Raw genomic sequence first — 17,759 nt, 5'->3', positions numbered from 1 at the left:
ATGCTGCACACAATGCGCTCTTTCTGTTGTCTGGTCGGAACTAAGACTATTAATTAACGGGTTTGGGTTTACTCGGTGCCCGGATTAAAGAGCTCGGTTTATTAAGTGCCTGGATTACATACTGTAGTTTATTTGGACTCGGGTCTTTGCAGCTTTACTCTAAGTGCATGTGGGCTGTCAATTTCAAAGTTTCCTTGTTTTCCGCATTGATACATTATGGAAGCGGGTCCCATGATTGTGAAGTTAATTTATGATATAGAATTATAATTGGGAGCGCTTGATAATCGTTAAAGTTTCACTATGCACCGTTGTTGTTTAATATTCACCTGATGTTGATGACGATCCAAACTTTGGCCAAAGTTTGTCGATTAGTAATTGCTTTTTAAGCATTCCCTTCCGAAGTGATTGATGGCTCACGATTCCGAACCCAGGTTCAATTGGAGAGTTCACCGAACACGATACCCCATGCAGTGTTTAAGTGTATACATTAACTGATATAAAATAATGATTTTAAAGATGCTTAAAAAAACATTCTTGAAGTTTAGCGTTATTGATGCAGTCTTATACACCACCTTATTTAACATATCCAACTACTGCAAAACACTTGAGGTTTATTGGGAGTGAAAAGAAGGTGATTTTGTGTTCTCCAGTTAATTGATTTATTGATTAATCAATAAATTATTTAATTTTTTCGATGAGTGACTTATTTAATTTTCCAAAAGTTACAGCTTCGGATGAAACACTGGTGATGCACACTCAACAACAACAACAACAACATGCATTTTAAGGCCATTTTCCCTGCTAGAGCAGGGGTTAGCCTTGCGGTCCCCATGACAATCTTCTCCATTTTGCCCTATTTTCTGCGTCTCTCCTTGTTAACCCCCTTGCCCGCATTTCTTCTTCCACCATCTTTAGCCAAGTCTTTCTCGGTCTTCCCCATCCTCTACTTCCATCTACATTAATTTCCATCACTCTTCTCAACCAGTCACTTTCATCCTTCCTCAACACATGACCAAACCATCTCAACCTGTTCCTCTTCACAGCATCAATCACAGGCAATATTCCCATCATCTTTCGCAATTCATCATTTGTCTTCCTCTCTCTCAACGATACTCTGCACATCCATCGAACCATTCGCATTTCCACCCTTTCCAGCCTTCGTTGCTGCTCCACGTTCATTACCCATGTCTCGCTCCCATAAATCATAACACTTCTCACACATGCAGTATACACCTTTCCCTTCAGCTTCAGCGACACTCTCCTCCTCATCAGCACGCCACTCAGTTCCCGAAACTTTCGTTGCATTCCCGAAAGTTCCCGAAAAAACACTCATGCGTATATAATTGCTTTTTAAGCATTATTCAATTTTATAAAAATTTTAAGCAAGTATATAATTCAATTGAAATAAAATAAAGATTGTGAAGGTCGTATTATTTAAATAATTTAATTATTCCGGAATTCCCGGATTCCGGAATTTGGAATTCCGGAATTTGTTGTTGTTTTACCGCCGTTGACGTAGCATCTCTTACATCACCTTATCGAACACGTTATACTAGTTTTTCATGCTTGTTGTTTGTGTCCTTTATGAAGTCCTTAAAATCAGTAAGTTTCCTGTTTGGAATGATTTTCAATTTTGTTTGACTACCAGGCAGGTAGACAGAGTAAAGACATATTATCTCTCTGCACATGTATGATCGGGTTTAATTCAGAGACAAAGTCCTGTTAAATGGAAGGTTTGTTTTCTGATTCGTGTTCAAAATATAACAACTCAATTTCAATAAATTGTTTCTCGATCATAAACTGACATTTGGAGACGGACGAACTGACAGATGGACATGAACCAATTGCTTAACCCAACTTTTTTCTTCGCTGTGCGTGGAGTAAATATCCTTGTCCTGCTTGTCGGTTTTATCAATTCATGTAAAATACGCCAACGCATACCCAATGTCCACGTCCTGCAGATGATTTATCTCCAGGCTCCACCATCAGCTTGAGATCATTGAATTGAAGAGAAAATAGACAAGCGGATTCCAAGTGCTGCTCGTTTTGTTACAGCTTTAAGCGATGGGACTTTGCTTATTAACAAGAATGCCACGTGATCGAAGTGATTCACCAGTACCTGGGTGGTTGCACTAATGAAGCAAGCTAATTTAGCCAAACGCATTTAACCCGAGGCCATCGCACCACCCTCTTGCATGCCAATGAAGCTTTTAGTGTCATTTCTGTGTGGAGATGTTTTCATTTACATGTGGGTGAGTAAAATGAAGGGAATTATTTCAAGGTGCATTTAGTATGAGGGAATTATCCATCATTACGCCTGCCACTGCATTAAATTGCATCTAAGAAATAAAGATCACACGTTACTTAATTTGTTGAGAATGTACAAATTGTTTTTTTAGTGTGTGTGTGTTGGTGTGAATGAATGAATGATCGTTTTAAGGCCATTTTCCCCGCTAGAGCGGGGGTTAGCCTTGCGGGCCCCATGAAAATCATGGTTCCCTGTTTGAGGCAATGTTTTTTATGGCCGGATGCCCTTCCCGACGCCAACCCTTGGTCACGCTCTTACGATGCGCAGGGATACGGTGTGCCTATTCTAAATCGGGGTACACACCGTGATCATTCATCCCAGCAAACTGGTACTCAATTTGCCGACCTCAGAAGGATGACAGGCTGAGTCAACCTCCCTGGCGTTAATTCAGTGATCGACCGGGATTCGAACCCAGGATCCTAGGATCCCAAGCCGGCACCCTAACCGCTAAGCCAACACCAGGCTAACCATGTGTGGCAAAGCAATTTTATTAATTATGTTGTGACTTTCATTACAACGTGGCAGAAGGTGCAAACAACCGCACTGTCATAATTTGAAAGCATGGCCGATATTATGGGAAGGATGTAGATACGTCGGCACGTCTGATATGAAATTATGGATCGACCTGAAATGTGGCGCACAGGTTCACTTTTGGAAATGTGCCGTCTGTTTGTGCTATCAGGTTATGGGTTCAGAAGTTTGAGAGGACGGGTTCAACTTTAAAATAAAAACCGCCGGGAGCACCCAAATCAGTGAGAACGGCACAAAACATTGAGCGTGTAAGGGAGTCGGTTTTGAGAAGTCTGCATCGCTCCAGCCGAAAGCATGCACACACACTTACCTACTTTTGAGCTGTCTAGTTTGGGTTTTCATTACCGAGCCGTTTATGAACGGTTGGGTTTGTACTTCTCAGTGTCGTCCTTTTATGAACGTTAAACCAGGTGTCCCGTCTTCTCCCATTAGTTGGTGGATTCTTAAGATGCCACGGTGTTCTGGCAATGAGTAGGCAACCTTTTTACCTGGACGCTGAACAAATTCCAAATGTCTGCCCACTCTAAATTCAGGGGAAGCTAGGCGTGGCCAGCTGGTTTGTGAAACATTTGGCCCAAACATCCACCTCAAGCAAAACCACACAAGAAGGTGGAATTAGTTAGGACTGCTAAATTATTACATATATAAGTAAGGAAGACATCACTTGAGGTGACTCTATGCTTGAGTAAGGGGGGTAGGGGAGTGGTGTAAGATTCCACCACGAAAAAATTGGAATGGAATGTGAATGTGTGAGTGATGGGGCGAGCGGGGAGTTGCTTCAGGTGAGTTGCTTTCCAGTATTGTCCATTGACTTTTACATCATCCATATTTCTGGAGTAAAACAAAAGTAATAATTGCTATGATACAAATTTTATATAATTTATGAAATGCAGTAGTAAAGAAGGAAGAGCGAAAACAGAAGTGACAAATTATTCTTATTCGCACTATTCATACAGGGAACAACAACAAATCGTTAAAGGTAACTTAAACAACTTTCTCAACGGCGAGATGCACAGGTATCTCGACGTTGTGAGAACAGTTTAAGAGGTGTGATGGGATGAGCTATGAATACATGTTGACTGTTAAGTGTGGTAGTGTGGGCCGGCAGGATAGCCTGGAGGTACGCAGACTCGCCTCCTGAGTCATCTAGCCTGGATTTTAATATTGGTTTAGCGAGAAACTGCCCTCCTGGCGTCTCGCAGGCAAGGGAAGACATAATTGTGTTTGACGTCCTTCGGTGTGTATATATATATATATATATATATATATATATATATATATATATATATATATATATATATATATATATATATATATATATATATATATATATATATATATATACATATATATATATATATATATATATATACAGTGGAACCTTGACTTACGAGTTTAATTCGTTCCGTGACTGAGCTCGTAACTCAAATTGCTCGTATCTCAAATTAAATTTCCCCATTAAAATGCATTGAAATGCTATTAATCCGTTCCAGCCCACCAAAAACCACACCAATTTTTTTTTAAATATACAGTATATATAAAAATATCTCGCGCTTTATATTTCACCTGTATGCAGCATACAAGTTGGCAGGATGGCCTGGACTGGAGGTACGCACACTTGACTCTAAAGTCTAAACTGTCCAGCCTGGGTTTGAATGCCGACCCAGCTATAACCTGTCATGGGTGAATCACAGGCAGGGTGATTCATCAATGTGTGTACCGCTAAACTGGGCGCCCCGTTTGCGTCCCATTAGTTGTTGGATGTTAAGGATCTCACCGTGTTTTCCACAAAGAGAAGGCGAGCTATCGCCGGCACTCTGAACATGTTGTGGCCTGGCATGCTCTTCTCCTCTGCCGTTATATACGTCCTCCTCGGCACCTCGCTCATGTTTTTCGACGATTGCGTGTTTTATATCCAAGCACAAGTTTTATATAAAACACGACGATTGCGTGTTTTATATCCACAAGTTGTGGCCTGGCATGCTCTTCTCCTCTGCCGTTATATACGTCCTCCTCGACACCTCGCTCATGTTTTTCGACGATTGCGTGTTTTATATCCAAGCACATCATCCTCTTCTTCTTCTCAGTACCGTGTTTTCCACAAAGAGAAGGCGAGCTATCGCCGGCATTCTGAACAAGTTGTGGCCTGGCATGCTCTTCTCCTCTGCCGTTATATACGTCCTCCTCGGCACCTCGCTCATGTTTTTCGACGATTGCGTGTTTTATATCCAAGCACAAGTTTTATATAAAACACGACGATTGCGTGTTTTATATCCACAAGTTGTGGCCTGGCATGCTCTTCTCCTCTGCCGTTATATACGTCCTCCTCGACACCTCGCTCATGTTTTTCGACGATTGCGTGTTTTATATCCAAGCACATCATCCTCTTCTTCTTCTCAGCACTGCACTTGCCACTCACTTTCTTAGGCCCCATGGTTAAAACTAAGAAATTTTCCGAAATAACAAAAATGCGAAAACAAAAATGCAGCGCTATACGACAGAGATACGTACTGTACTTGCACGGCAAGATAACCACGTGACCAGAACCCACCTGGCGGCGTAAACTCGAAATAACCAAAATGCGAAAACAAAAATGCAGCGCTATACGACAGAGATACGTACTGTACTTGCACGGCAAGATAACCACGTGACCAGAACCCACCTGGCGGCGTAAACTCGAAATAACCAAAATGCGAAAACAAAAATGCAGCGCTATACGACAGAGATACTGTACTTGCACGGCAAGATAACCACGTGACCGGGTGGCGAAAGCTCGTAACTCGGATCTCGGCTCGCATCTCAAAGCAATAAACCGCCCGAGCGACGGCTCGTATCTCGAAAAACTCGTAAGTTGGGGCACTCGGAAGTCAAGGTTCCACTGTGTATGTATATATATATATATATATATATATATATATATATATATATATATACACACACACAGGGTGAGCAAGAAATATGGTTATTTTTAACACTCATGTAAAGGTAATAAAAAGTTGTATTTCAAAACAATTTTTTACAATAAAGTGAAGTACATAACTTGCCATTTATTTGTGGAAAATAACATCAAGGAGATGCGCACCATTTCGTCTGACACATTCCTCCAATCTTGGACGCCAATTATTCATGACGTTCTGCAACATGGACACGTCAATATCATTGATTTCGCGTCTGATGTTTTCCTTAAATTCATGAAGAGTTTGTGGACGGTTAACATACACTTTGTCCTTTAGATATGACCACAATAAATAATGACATGCATTCAAATCGGGTGACCACGCTGTGCCTTGGAATATCGCCGTTTCTGGAAATGACATGCTTTGGAAAGAGCGCCCTTGCAGTAGTCATGGACACTCTGGCAGTGTAGGAGGTTGCACCATCTTGCTGAAGCCATATCATTGGGCTCACTTCCGCAAATCTGTTTAATTCTCTGGAGAGGAAGTTAGAAACCATATTGGTATATCGAGCTGCAGTAACAGTGACAGCATTTCCGTTATCATTCTCAAAGAAGTAAGGCCCTATGATGCCAAACGACAAAAGTGCTCACCACACTGTGACTTTGGGACTGTGTAACGGTTTCATGTGCATTTCTCTTGGGTTTTCGGCTGCCCAAAAATGAGTATTTTGCTTGTTGACGTAGACACACAGATGAAATTGTGCTTCATCAGACATTAACAAATTGTTAGCAATGTTTTTGTTTTTATTTCCATCCATAAATCAAAACATTCCCTCACAAAAATTATTGCGGGCAATCTCATCATCTTGGCTTAATTCCTGGACAGTTTGAATTTTATAGGGATAAAAGTGTAAATCCTTATGCAATATGTGGCGTAGTGACGTGAGAAATTCTTAAGGCTGATGCATGCTTTCGGCTGGAGCGATGCGGACTTCTCAAAACTGACTCCCTTACACGCTCAATGTTTTGTGCCGTTCTTTCTGATTTGGGTGCTCCCGGCGGTTTCTCTTTTTGAAGTTGAACCTGTCCTCTCAAACTTCTGAACCGATAACTTGATAGCACAAACAGACGGCACATTTCCATGACGTTGAACATTGAAATGGAGTTTGAATTGACGTTGTGCAGCAGTTGCACGATCATTATTCTTGTCAAAAGCTTTGATTGTGAAAGTGTGTTCTTCACCCGACCACTTCCCCATGGTCACTCGTGTTTTGCCTACAAAAAATAAACTAAATCAGTAAGAAAAAAAAAATGCATGCCATGTACTTCAAAATCATGAATGAATTTATTTTGAAATACAATTTTTTATTTCTTTCACACTAATTTCAAAAATGGCCATATTTCTGGCTCACCCTGTATATGTATGTGTATATATAGTGAAAAAGTAGGTACACCCCATGTAAAATTTTGACTTTTTCAACATATTTCAACATACAGCTATTTGATCTTCATTTCAACAATATTGATAGATAAAGGTGATATAATATAACAAATATCATGAAACATTTACATTTTGTAAGTAGGCGTTTCTTATAACTGTCTACCAGTCTCTGCCTGGTGTTGGCTTAGCGGTTAGGGTACCAGCTTGGGATCCTACGATCCTAGGTTCGAAACCCGGTCGATCGCTGAATTAATGCCAGGGGGGTTGACTCAGCCTGTCATCCTTCCGAGGTCGGCAAATTGAGTACCAGCTTGCTGGGATGAATGATCCCGGTGTGTACCCCAGTTTAGAATAGGTACACCGTAGCCCTGCGCATCGTAAGAGGCGACTAAGGGTTGGTGTCAGGAAGGGCATCCGGCCATAAAAACATTGCCTCAAACAGGGAACCATGATTGTCATGGGGCCCGCTCTAGCGGGGAAAATGGCCTTAAAACGATCATTCATTCATTCATAGTCTCTGACATTGACTGGGAGAAATTTTTGCCCACTCCTCCATGCAGAATTCCTTCAGCTGTGCGATGTTTGAGGGGTTTCTTGCATGCACAGCTCGTTTCAAATCCCCCCACAACATCTCGATAGGATTTAGATCCGGGCTTTGACTTGGCCATTCCAGAACCCTCCATTTCTTTATTTTCAGCCATTCCTTGGTGGATTTACTGGTATGTTTAGGGTCATTGTCATGTTGCAAGGTCCACCTTCGGTTGAGCTTCAACTTTCCGAAAGATGGCCTCACATTATCCTCAAGCACCCTCTGGAACAATGAAGAATTCATAGTGGATTATATGATGGTGAGCTGCCCAGGCCCTGATGCAGCAAAGCTGCCCCAAACCATAATATTTCCACCACCATGCTTTACAGTTGGTATCAGGTTCTTGTGGTCAAATGCTGTCTTTGGTTTTCGCCAAACATGTCTTCTGGTACTGTGGCCAAATAGCTCTACCTTTGACTCATCTGTCCAGAGCACATTGTTCCAGAAGTGCTGGTCTTTGCCTCGGTGTTCATTGCCAAAATTAGTCTTGCCCTGATGTTCTTTCTGGACAGCAAAGGTTTCCTCCTGGCACACCTCCCATGTAGATCAAATTTGTGCAGCCTCTTTCTCATGGTAGACTCGTGCACTTTGACATCAACAGTGGCAAGAGCTACCTGTAGGTCCCGTGATGACATTCTGGGGTTCTTAGAGACTTTCAGCATCTTGCGGTCTGCTCTCGGGCTGAACTTGCTGGGGCGGCCTGGCCTGAACAAGTTGGCAGTTGTTTGGAATCTTCTCCACTTGTAGATGATCTTCCGGACAGTCGAATGATTGATTTCAAATTGTTTGGAGATCTTTTTAAATCCCTTCCCAGACTCGTAGGCATCTATAACCTTCTTTCTGAAGGCCTCAGAGAGCTCTTTTGATCTAGGCATGGTGACGCCACACACTTCAACAACAAAGAGCAAACCAAACTAAATGTCTGAGGTTTAAATAAGACAGGTTCCTCCAAGATCCTCTCTAACGATGTTCTAATCATTTGCACCTGAGCTGGTGCACCTGATTCTAATTTTAGGTATTTGAAGTAGTGATAAATGTAGGGGTGTACTTACTTTTTCCACATGCGAAATTTGCATTTATGTTTATTTAAATTATACAATGGACTACAAAATGTAAATGTTTCATAATATTTGTCATATTATATCACCTTTATCTATACTAGGGCATGCCCATACTATATCTATATCTAAAATTATATACCCCCCCTCTATTTACATGAAATGGTTTGGTCCAAAGCGAACGGCTTGCGAGTGGTGACAATCCCCCCCCTCTATTTACATGCAATGGTTTGGTCCAAAGCGAACGGCTTCCGGAGTTTGGTAAAGAAATCGCCATCGCGTGCACAAACGCGCAGGAAAGCGAATGAATCGCAAATTCGTTTTTATTAGTTGTAAAACATAGTTTAACGCCAACATAGTTTGCAAACGTGAAATAAATGAATACGCTCTCAAATGTGCCATCCGAGGCAGAGTGTGCCCGCCACGTTCGGCACACGCGATAGTTCGCTGCTCTCTGATTGGTTGAATCGTTTTTTGGACATAGCTCGGTAAGTAATTGTCCGATTAATATGAAACCTTGAAAAGGCACATCCTCGGGTCCCCAGCAATATACCTGGCAAGTTAAAAGTATATCGGACCCGTGGTTGTCGAGAAACAGCGGTCACAGACAAACGTACAGACAGAGATTACTGGAATTATAGATAGATATACTAGGGCATGCCCGTACTATATATATGCCCGTACTATATATCTATCTAAAATTATATCCCCCCCCCCCCCCCTCTATTTACATGAAATGGTTTGGTTCATTCGCAACGCCAAAGCGAACGGCGAACGGCTTGCGAGTACAGTGACAATCCCCCCCCTCTATTTACATGAATGGTTTGGTCCATTCGCAACGACCACAGAACCCCCCCCTCTATTTACATGCAATGGTTTGGTCCAAAGCGAACGGCTTCCGGAGTTTGGTAAAGCAATCGCCATCGCGTGCACAAACGCGCAGGAAAGCGAATGAATCGCAAATTCGTTTTTATTAGTTTTAAAACTTTATTAAAACATAGTTTAACGCCAACATAGTTTGCAAACGTGAAATAAATGAATACGCTCTCAAATGTGCCATCCGAGGCAGAGTGTGTCCGCCACGTTCGGCACACGCGATCGTTCGCTGCTCTCTGATTGGTTGAATCGTTTTTTGGACATAGCTCGGTAAGTAATTGTCCGATTAATATGAAACCTTGAAAAGGCACATCCTCGGGTCCCCAGCAATATACCTGGCAAGTTAAAAGTATATCGGACCCGTGGTTGTCGAGAAACAGCGGTCACAGACAGACAAACGTACAAACGTACAGAGATTACTGGAATTATAGATAGATAAAACACTGTGTGTGTGTGTGTGTGTGTGTGTGTGTGTGTGTGTGTGTGTGTGTGTGTGTGTGTGTGTGTGTGTGTGTGTGTGTGTGTGTGTGTGTGTGCGTGCGTGTGTGTGTAATGTTACCGATAGACTCATAAACAGAGAGGCTCACATGCTTGATATTTGGCAAAGACATGGCCATTGAGCCTGGGAAGAACATGGCCTACCTAAAAATATTTGACGAGATCCATATTTTTACCTCAGCGCATTTCAGCAAGGAATATTATACACGGAATCCGAGCCGGTGGCAGAGCAGCGCGCTGATTCGCTCAGAGCGATCACGTGATGTTCCATCCTTGCCGCCATAATCTCACAGTTACGCGTTCGCACGTAATTCAGAGCGAAAAGCAATTGCGTTTTTCACATTTCAGCGAGGAACATTGCCATTCACACCACATAGGTTTTTTTTTCTTTCATCTTTAGATCCATATTTTTAGCCATAACGTAGCGAACGTAGCGTAGCTAACGTAGCGTTAGCATAACGTAGCGTAGCGTAGCGATCCTCGCTCAGGATCTTCGTCAGGTTCGCGAGCGAGTTAGCCAAAACGTAAAAGTGAAAATATATCGAATGACCATTGCCATTCACACCACATAGGTTTTTTTTTCTTTCATCTTTAGATCCATATTTTTTGCCATAACATAGCGCATTATGGCTCGCTCGAGCTCGAGCTAGCCAATCACCTGGGAGCATGAGGCCACATTGGCCACGCCCACGACACGACGCAGAGTTGCAATCTTGCGTTTGCGTCGTTTGTTTGATTGCAGAAGTTGCAATCTTCATTACCACGTGTAAACGTAAAAGTGAAAAAAATTGAATTTGTCTACGAGTGAGTGACTGGAAGACTGACTGTGATAAAGGCAATGGTACCGAAGAAAAGAAATTTGTCGCGTTGAACCTCCCGAGCAAGGAAAATCGCTGATCGTAGACTCCATGAAACCGATGAAGATACTTTTCACCATCAACAACCCAATCAAGAACGTGTCTCTAGATTCAGACAGCAAGAGACAGAAGATGAGAAAACGGCACGTCTAAACGCCAATCAACAACGTCTGGCGAGGGCCAGACAGCGAGAGACAGAAGATGAGACAGAGGCACGTCTAAACGCCAATCAATAACGTCTGGCGAGGGCCATCTACACGGCCGTGTATTCCTATTAACGTTATGTAAAGTACATAAATTGTGTGGATTACATCATTTGTGGATGTGATCAATTGCCAGTAACCATCTATATCCCTCCCCTCCCTTTCCCCCCTCCCCCTTCCCCTCCCCCCTACCCCTACCCTTCCCCCTCCCCTTCCCCCTCCCCTTCCCCCTCCCTTCCCCCTCCCTTCCCCCTCCACCCTCCCCTCTCCCCTTCCCCCCTCCCCCTCCCCTCTCCCCTTCCCCCCTCCCCCTCCCCTTTCCCCTCCCCTCCCCTCCCCCTCCCCTACCCCTCCCTTTCCCCCCTACCCCTTCCTTTCCCCCCTACCCCTTCCTTTCCCCCCTACCCCTTCCCCCTTCCCCCTCCCCCTCCCTTTCCCCCTCCCCCTCCCACCCCCCCTCCCCCTCCCATCCCCCCTCCCCCTACCCTCACCCCTCCCCTTCTCCTCCCTTCCCCCTCCACCCTACCCTCTCCTCTTCCCCCCTCCCCCCTCCCCCTCCCCTCCCCTCTCCCCCTCCCCCTCCCTTTCCCCCCTCCCCCTCCCTTTCCCCCTCCCCCTCCCCTCCCCCTTCCCCCTCCCTCTCCTCCTCCCCCTCCCCCTACCCCCTCCTCCCTCCCCCTCCCCTTCCCCCTCCCCCTCCCCTTCCCCCTCCCCCTCCCCTTCCCCCTCCCACCTCCCCCTCCCCTTCCCCCTCCCACCTCCCCCTCCCCTCCCCCCTCTCCTCCCCTCCCCCTCCCCTCTCTCCTCCCCTCCCCCTCCCCCCTCTTCTCCCCTCCCCCCCCTCTCCTCCCCTCCTCCCCGCCCCTTCCCCCTCCCCCTCCCCCTCCCCCTCCCCTCCCCCGCCCGGCAATGCCGGGTACTTCTGCTAGTCTATCAATATTGTTGAAATGAAGATCAATTAGCTGTATGTTGAAATATGTTGAAAAAGTCAAAACTTTACATGCGGTGTACTTACTTTTTCACGTGACTGTATATATTGTATTTGTAATATATATATATACACACATACACACACACACACACTCAAAGGCAAACGTTATTGTGACACACAAACAACAAACAGAATCAGTGTTAAACTTTTACTGCCGCGAATGAAATGTTATTACATGGAAAGACAAATGTTTCAAGGTATGGTAACGATCAACAGTCCATAAGAACAGTGCACCTGGCATATGCAAATGAGCCACAACACAAGAGGGGGTTCACAAGCAAGTTCACACAGTCAGTAGCGAGTGTGTCCACCTTGTGCATTGATGCAGGCCTGGCACCTGCGCCTCATTGAGGCCACTAAACGTCGATGAAAGTCCTTGGGAAGATCATTCCATATCCGAGGAAGGATTTGGCGGAGTTCCTGCAGCATTTTTGTAGGATTCGGATGACGTCGTAAACGTCGCTCCATTTCATCCCAGACGTGTTCAATGGGTGACAAATCAGGGGATCTTGCAGGCCAGGGTAACACATTAACATTGTTCTGATTAAGATACTGCTGTACAACTCGAGCAACGTGTGGTCTGGCGTTATCGTGTTGAAACGTCACTCTAGGGCCGTTCTGTTGCAAAAACGGTAAAGCGGCCATTTGCAAAATCTCGTCTCGGTACCTCACAGCATTCAAGTTCCCCTCAATCACAATCATTGGCGTTCTTGCTGCAGCTGTTATCCCACCCCAGATCATAACGCCCCCCACCTCCAAAATGATCCCCTTCCAGAACACATGGCCTGATGTAACGTTCACCTGTGCACCTGTAGACACGTGTCCTACCGTCAGCTCGGTGAAGCTGTGCCAAATGGTGTTTCTATGGACGTTTAATCGATGAGCAACATCACGCTGCGAGGTACCAGACTGAAGCATACCTATAGCTCTCCATCTGTCATTTTCCCCGAGGCGTGGCATGTCGAACTTGTTCCAGAACGATGAATAGAGGTGTTTTTCTGACTTCTGCACTTCTTAAGACTGCCGCGTCTCGCGGCATAGAGGTGTTAAGACATTGCTTTCCATTGAGTGGAAATGATAAGCGTCTGGTTGTCTGGCCTTTTAAAGTGAACATTGCTGGCCATTTTTCTCGAATATGTCATGCTTCTTGCAAATTTCGTGCAATTCGAACAACAACTGCTTGGTTGCGTTTCTTCGACCATTTTAACAGACTCTTTCTCTGGTTCAAATCCAAAAATTCATTCACAAGATTACCAATGAAAAAATCCATGTCACAATAACTTTTGCCTCTGAGTATATATATATATATCTATATATATATATATATATATATACATATACAGACTTGGCATTTAATATGGAATATTTTTTTGTGGGGGTGAACTTTCTTTTCAAGATGACTTAGAACCAAAAGTTCATTGGAATTATGTTGAAATTATTGTAGATTTTGTTAATGTGACCTTTAAAAGAAAAAAACCACATTTGACATTTTGAAGCAAATAAATTGATCCTTGAAAGTGATGTAAACTGATATCGAACTCAATTCACGGACAGCACTGTGTTAAACCTCTGTACGTTTTCCAGAAGTATATCTTTATTTTGCACATTAGCCAAAAAATTTTTTAACAAAAACAAAAGTTAAATTACGACTGGGATTACGGACAGTAAAATTACAGTTCAGTACTTCGTGTAACCCCCACGAGCATTCAGGAGAGCACGTACACGTTGAGGCATGCTGGTCACGAGATTTGCCAAGGTTTGGACAGGAATCGCTTGCCATGCAGTTACAATAGCCTGCTGCAATTCACGCACAGAGGCAGGCTGCTGGTGCAAGTTGTCGATTTGACGCGTTAATTCTGCCCACAAGTTCTCTATCGGATTCATATCCGGGGACATGGCAGGCCACACCATATGCTCTACACTACGGTCAGCAAGAAAGTGTTGGATCATGCGAGCACGATGAGGCCGTGCATTGTCATCATGGAAGACAAAGTTTCCTCGAAAGGCTGCACGAGCAAATGGAAGCAATGTTTCTTCCAGAATGGCCCTGTACTTGAACTGGTTCAGGTTTCCATTCAGAACAACCAGGTCAGTTTTGCCCCCTGCATGAAAAGCTGCCCAAACGGTCACCCCACCACCTCCAGCTTGGACTCTTGGCACTATACAATCTTCGTTGTAGGCTTCAATTCATGCACTTGTCTGCGCACTCGGACGCGGCCATCTTGACGATAGACCAGAAATCTAGACTCGTCACTGAAGATCACGTGATTCAGTGTCCTGGCTGCCATTGACGGTGCTCTCTGGCCCACTGCAATCGGCACTGGCAGTGTTGTCTGGTCAGACGTGGCTTTCTCTGGGACGCCTGGCACGATAGCCTGCTTGAACCAGTCGTTGGTCGACGAGCCTTCTGGATACAGGCACATTTGTCAGTTGCTGCCACTCAGCCCTAAGCCGATTAGCTGACTTGGTACGGCCATTGCGGACTAATCGGTGCAGCTGGCGATCATCCCTCCTCGTGGTTCTGTGGGGGACGTCCTGGCCTCGGTATTGGAGTAGGGACACCCCTCTCAGCATTTCGTTTCAGGATCTTTGACACCTGACCTTGAGTGATGCCATACTGCCAAGCAATAGCACGCTGTTTCATGCCGGAATTTCGTAAAGCCACCACTAAATGACAAACAGCATTGTCGAGTTGATGGACCATCTCATGGGAAGCGACAATAACTTTTGTAGACGTGCAGCAGTTGTTTTCCACGAATACAGAACGCAACAACCCTTATATACCCGATTGTGAAGCCAATCGTCAAATGTACCTGTCCGTACATTTTGTCATGCCACCTGTGATATAATCCTGTTATTGACTTCTTGCTGCGACAGACAATCAGTGACATGGTTCTTTTAACAAAGAAATCACCGAAGCTCAAAAGAAACTCACCAGAATGATATACCGAGTTCAGAAATTAAACCCGTCAAGAAAAAAAAAATATTCCATATTAAATGCGAAGTCTGTGTATGTATAAATATATATGTGTATGTATATATAGTCTGTGTATGCCAGCGGCCGTGCCGAATATATATATATTTGTGCAGCGTCGGTCCTGTCCTGTGTTGTGTTGTGTTGTCTTGTTTTGTCACTGAACTACTTTCTCAAACTTTTGTGAAATCGTACCAAACTTCTGGTATGCACATATCTCTCCCGTCGGTATGTCCTAAGGGTATTTTTTTTTTTTAATTGCAATTTGTTTTTTTGTTTTTTGGGGAATTTTTTGGGGAAATTTTTTTTTTTCAATTTCAATTGTTTATAAAATGTGATATCACGTATATTACAAATACATTTGTGCAAAATAATTGTTTGAATTATGATTGGTTTAATTTAAACCATGACAAAACGGCAACTCGGGTACAGTCATTTATCTACATATCGACACATCTGGGCAGTGTCTGTGTTGTCACTTAACGACTCCCTCAAACTTTTGTTTCCGTGGTTGTGAAGTGTTTTTAATAACGTTGTGGTGGTTTTGAATCACGTGGTGGTGAGGTATTTTGAATTATGTGTTGGTGAGGTGTTTTTAAATGATGTGGTGGTGAGGTGTTTTGATATCACATGGTGGTGAGGTGTTTTTAAATCACATGGTGGTGAGGTGTTTTGAATTACGTGTTGGTGAGGTATTTATAATTACGTAGTGGTGAGGTGTTTTTAATTAGGTGGTGGTGAGGTGTTTTGAATTAGTTGGTGATGAGATGTTTGAATTATGTGGTGGTGAGGTGTTTTGAATTACTTGGTGGTGAGGTGTTTTGATTTACTTGGTGGTGAGGTGTTTTTAAATGATGTGGTGGTGAGGTGTTTTGAATTACGTGGTGGTGAGGTGTAATCGTCCCAAACTTAGTCTGCACCTACCCCTCCCCTATGTATGTGCTGAGGGGTTCTTTCTTGAAAAAGCAAGTACAAAAAGTTTTAATTAAAACAAAAGCCGCGTCGATGTTACACAATGCCTAGATGCAGCATTGCCTATAACGTCGATGTTATAGGCACAGGACATTCCTATTGATTCGATTACTTGATGTTATTTTTGTGCAAAGTGAAAATATATCTCGGCATTTTCCCGTCTGTTATTTCAGGCGGTGTATGACTGACCATGCCGCGATTTAAAATATATATATCTCGGCAATTTCCCGTGTGTGGCGACACGTGAACGAAGCTATGCTCCTCTCTCCACATTATTGTGACGACGTATAAATTAAATATTTCATCGTGACGATTGTCATCAAATGGACGAATTTTTAATATATCTCGGCATTTTCCCGTCTGTTATTTCAGGCGGTGTATGACTGACCATGCCGCTGAAGAGCCGGGCTCTTGCTTGAGACGGACGAAGTGACGGGCAAGGCACAAACTCGTCCGAGAAGATATTTATTGTAAAAACCAACTCGGGAACTCTCTCTAGCCCGTTTATCGGGCTGCATATATATCCAAACCAGAAAGCATAACCGAAACCGAAAGCTACGCCACTCAGGCGAGGCGTGTTTCGGTGGTCACGTGACCGACAGGTGCAAAGGATTATAACCGCACACGCGGCACGCTTTCGTGGTCACGTGACCAGCCACCCCGGCGCCGAGGTTGTCCGCCGGTGACGTCACCGGCTGGAGCAAGGAGATTCTGCTGCTGGTCTCGCTTGGGGGACCCATGGGTCGCTACACACGCCCCCCCCCCCCCCAGAATGGACTTGATCCAGGAAGGTCAACCTGAGGGGGTTCCGGATGACCCGACCGAAACGACCCCCTGGCCAGTCGCGGGGGGGAGGGGGGGGGGGTCCGGTGTGGTGGCGGGTGGTCGGACGGGGGGTGCAGTGGACGGGGGGCGGCCGAGGGGCCGGGCAAGTCCTCGGGGGAGGCTGCCGAGGTTCCTTGCGGGCCTCCCGAGGTTGCAGTTCGCGGGTGCAGTGCCGAGAAGGCTCGAGCGGTGCACGCGAAAAGCGGGTGAGCCAACCGAGGGGCTGGTCAAGGCCTCGGGGGAGGCTGCCGAGGTTCCTCGCGGGCCTCCCGAGGATGCAGGGTCGGAGAAGTAGTTGCGGTTGTAGTTCTAGGTGCGCGAGGGTGACGAAGCGGCCGTGCCGCGAACGTCAGTGCGTGCGAAGGTGATGAAGCAGCCGTGCCTTCGGAGGGTCTTGGAATAGGTTCGCCCCTCCGGTCGTAGAGGAGGAGCCGAGCGCGGTGCGCGAACCTCATAGTCATGGCCGTCGTCGTTACCGAAACTCCGGCATGTCGAAACTGCGCCCGAAGCCGTGCGGGAGAAGCCGGCGTCACCAGCCTAGGTGGCTTCCCTGGCTAGGGCGCGCTTGCCGTGTCCGTTCGCAGCCCCCGCATCCGTGCAGGGGCAGTCACGGTCACCAGTGAAGAGCAGGGCTCTTGCTTGAGACGGACGAAGTGACGGGCAAGGCACAAACTCGTCCGAGAAGATATTTATTGTAAAAACCAACTCGGGAACTCTCTCTAGCCCATTTATCGGGCTGC

General features: G+C 45.0%; 1 protein-coding gene across 2 annotated transcripts in view; it reads left to right on the top strand.

The window, feature by feature from the left end:
* LOC137431870 (polypeptide N-acetylgalactosaminyltransferase 1) overlaps positions 1 to 17,759 on the top strand; it is a 594,418-nt gene that overhangs the window by 560,130 nt on the left and 16,529 nt on the right. The window contains exon 12 of one of the 2 annotated variants that reach the window (XM_068123663.2): positions 1,962 to 2,362. The exons of the other annotated variant lie outside the window; for it this stretch is intronic. Coding sequence (XP_067979764.1) covers positions 1,962 to 1,994 — 33 coding nt within the window. The 3' untranslated portion in view covers positions 1,995 to 2,362. Of the gene's footprint in view, positions 1 to 1,961; positions 2,363 to 17,759 lie in introns of those variants that run through there. 2 annotated transcript variants of the gene reach the window in all.

The sequence above is a fragment of the Myxine glutinosa genome, chromosome 7 (genome assembly GCF_964187855.1).
Source record: "Myxine glutinosa chromosome 7, kmMyxGlut1.1, whole genome shotgun sequence".
NCBI classification, from domain to species: Eukaryota; Metazoa; Chordata; class Myxini; order Myxiniformes; family Myxinidae; genus Myxine; species Myxine glutinosa.
Note: the sequence above shows the minus strand (reverse complement) of the source record. Positions and strands in the feature narration are given on the sequence as shown.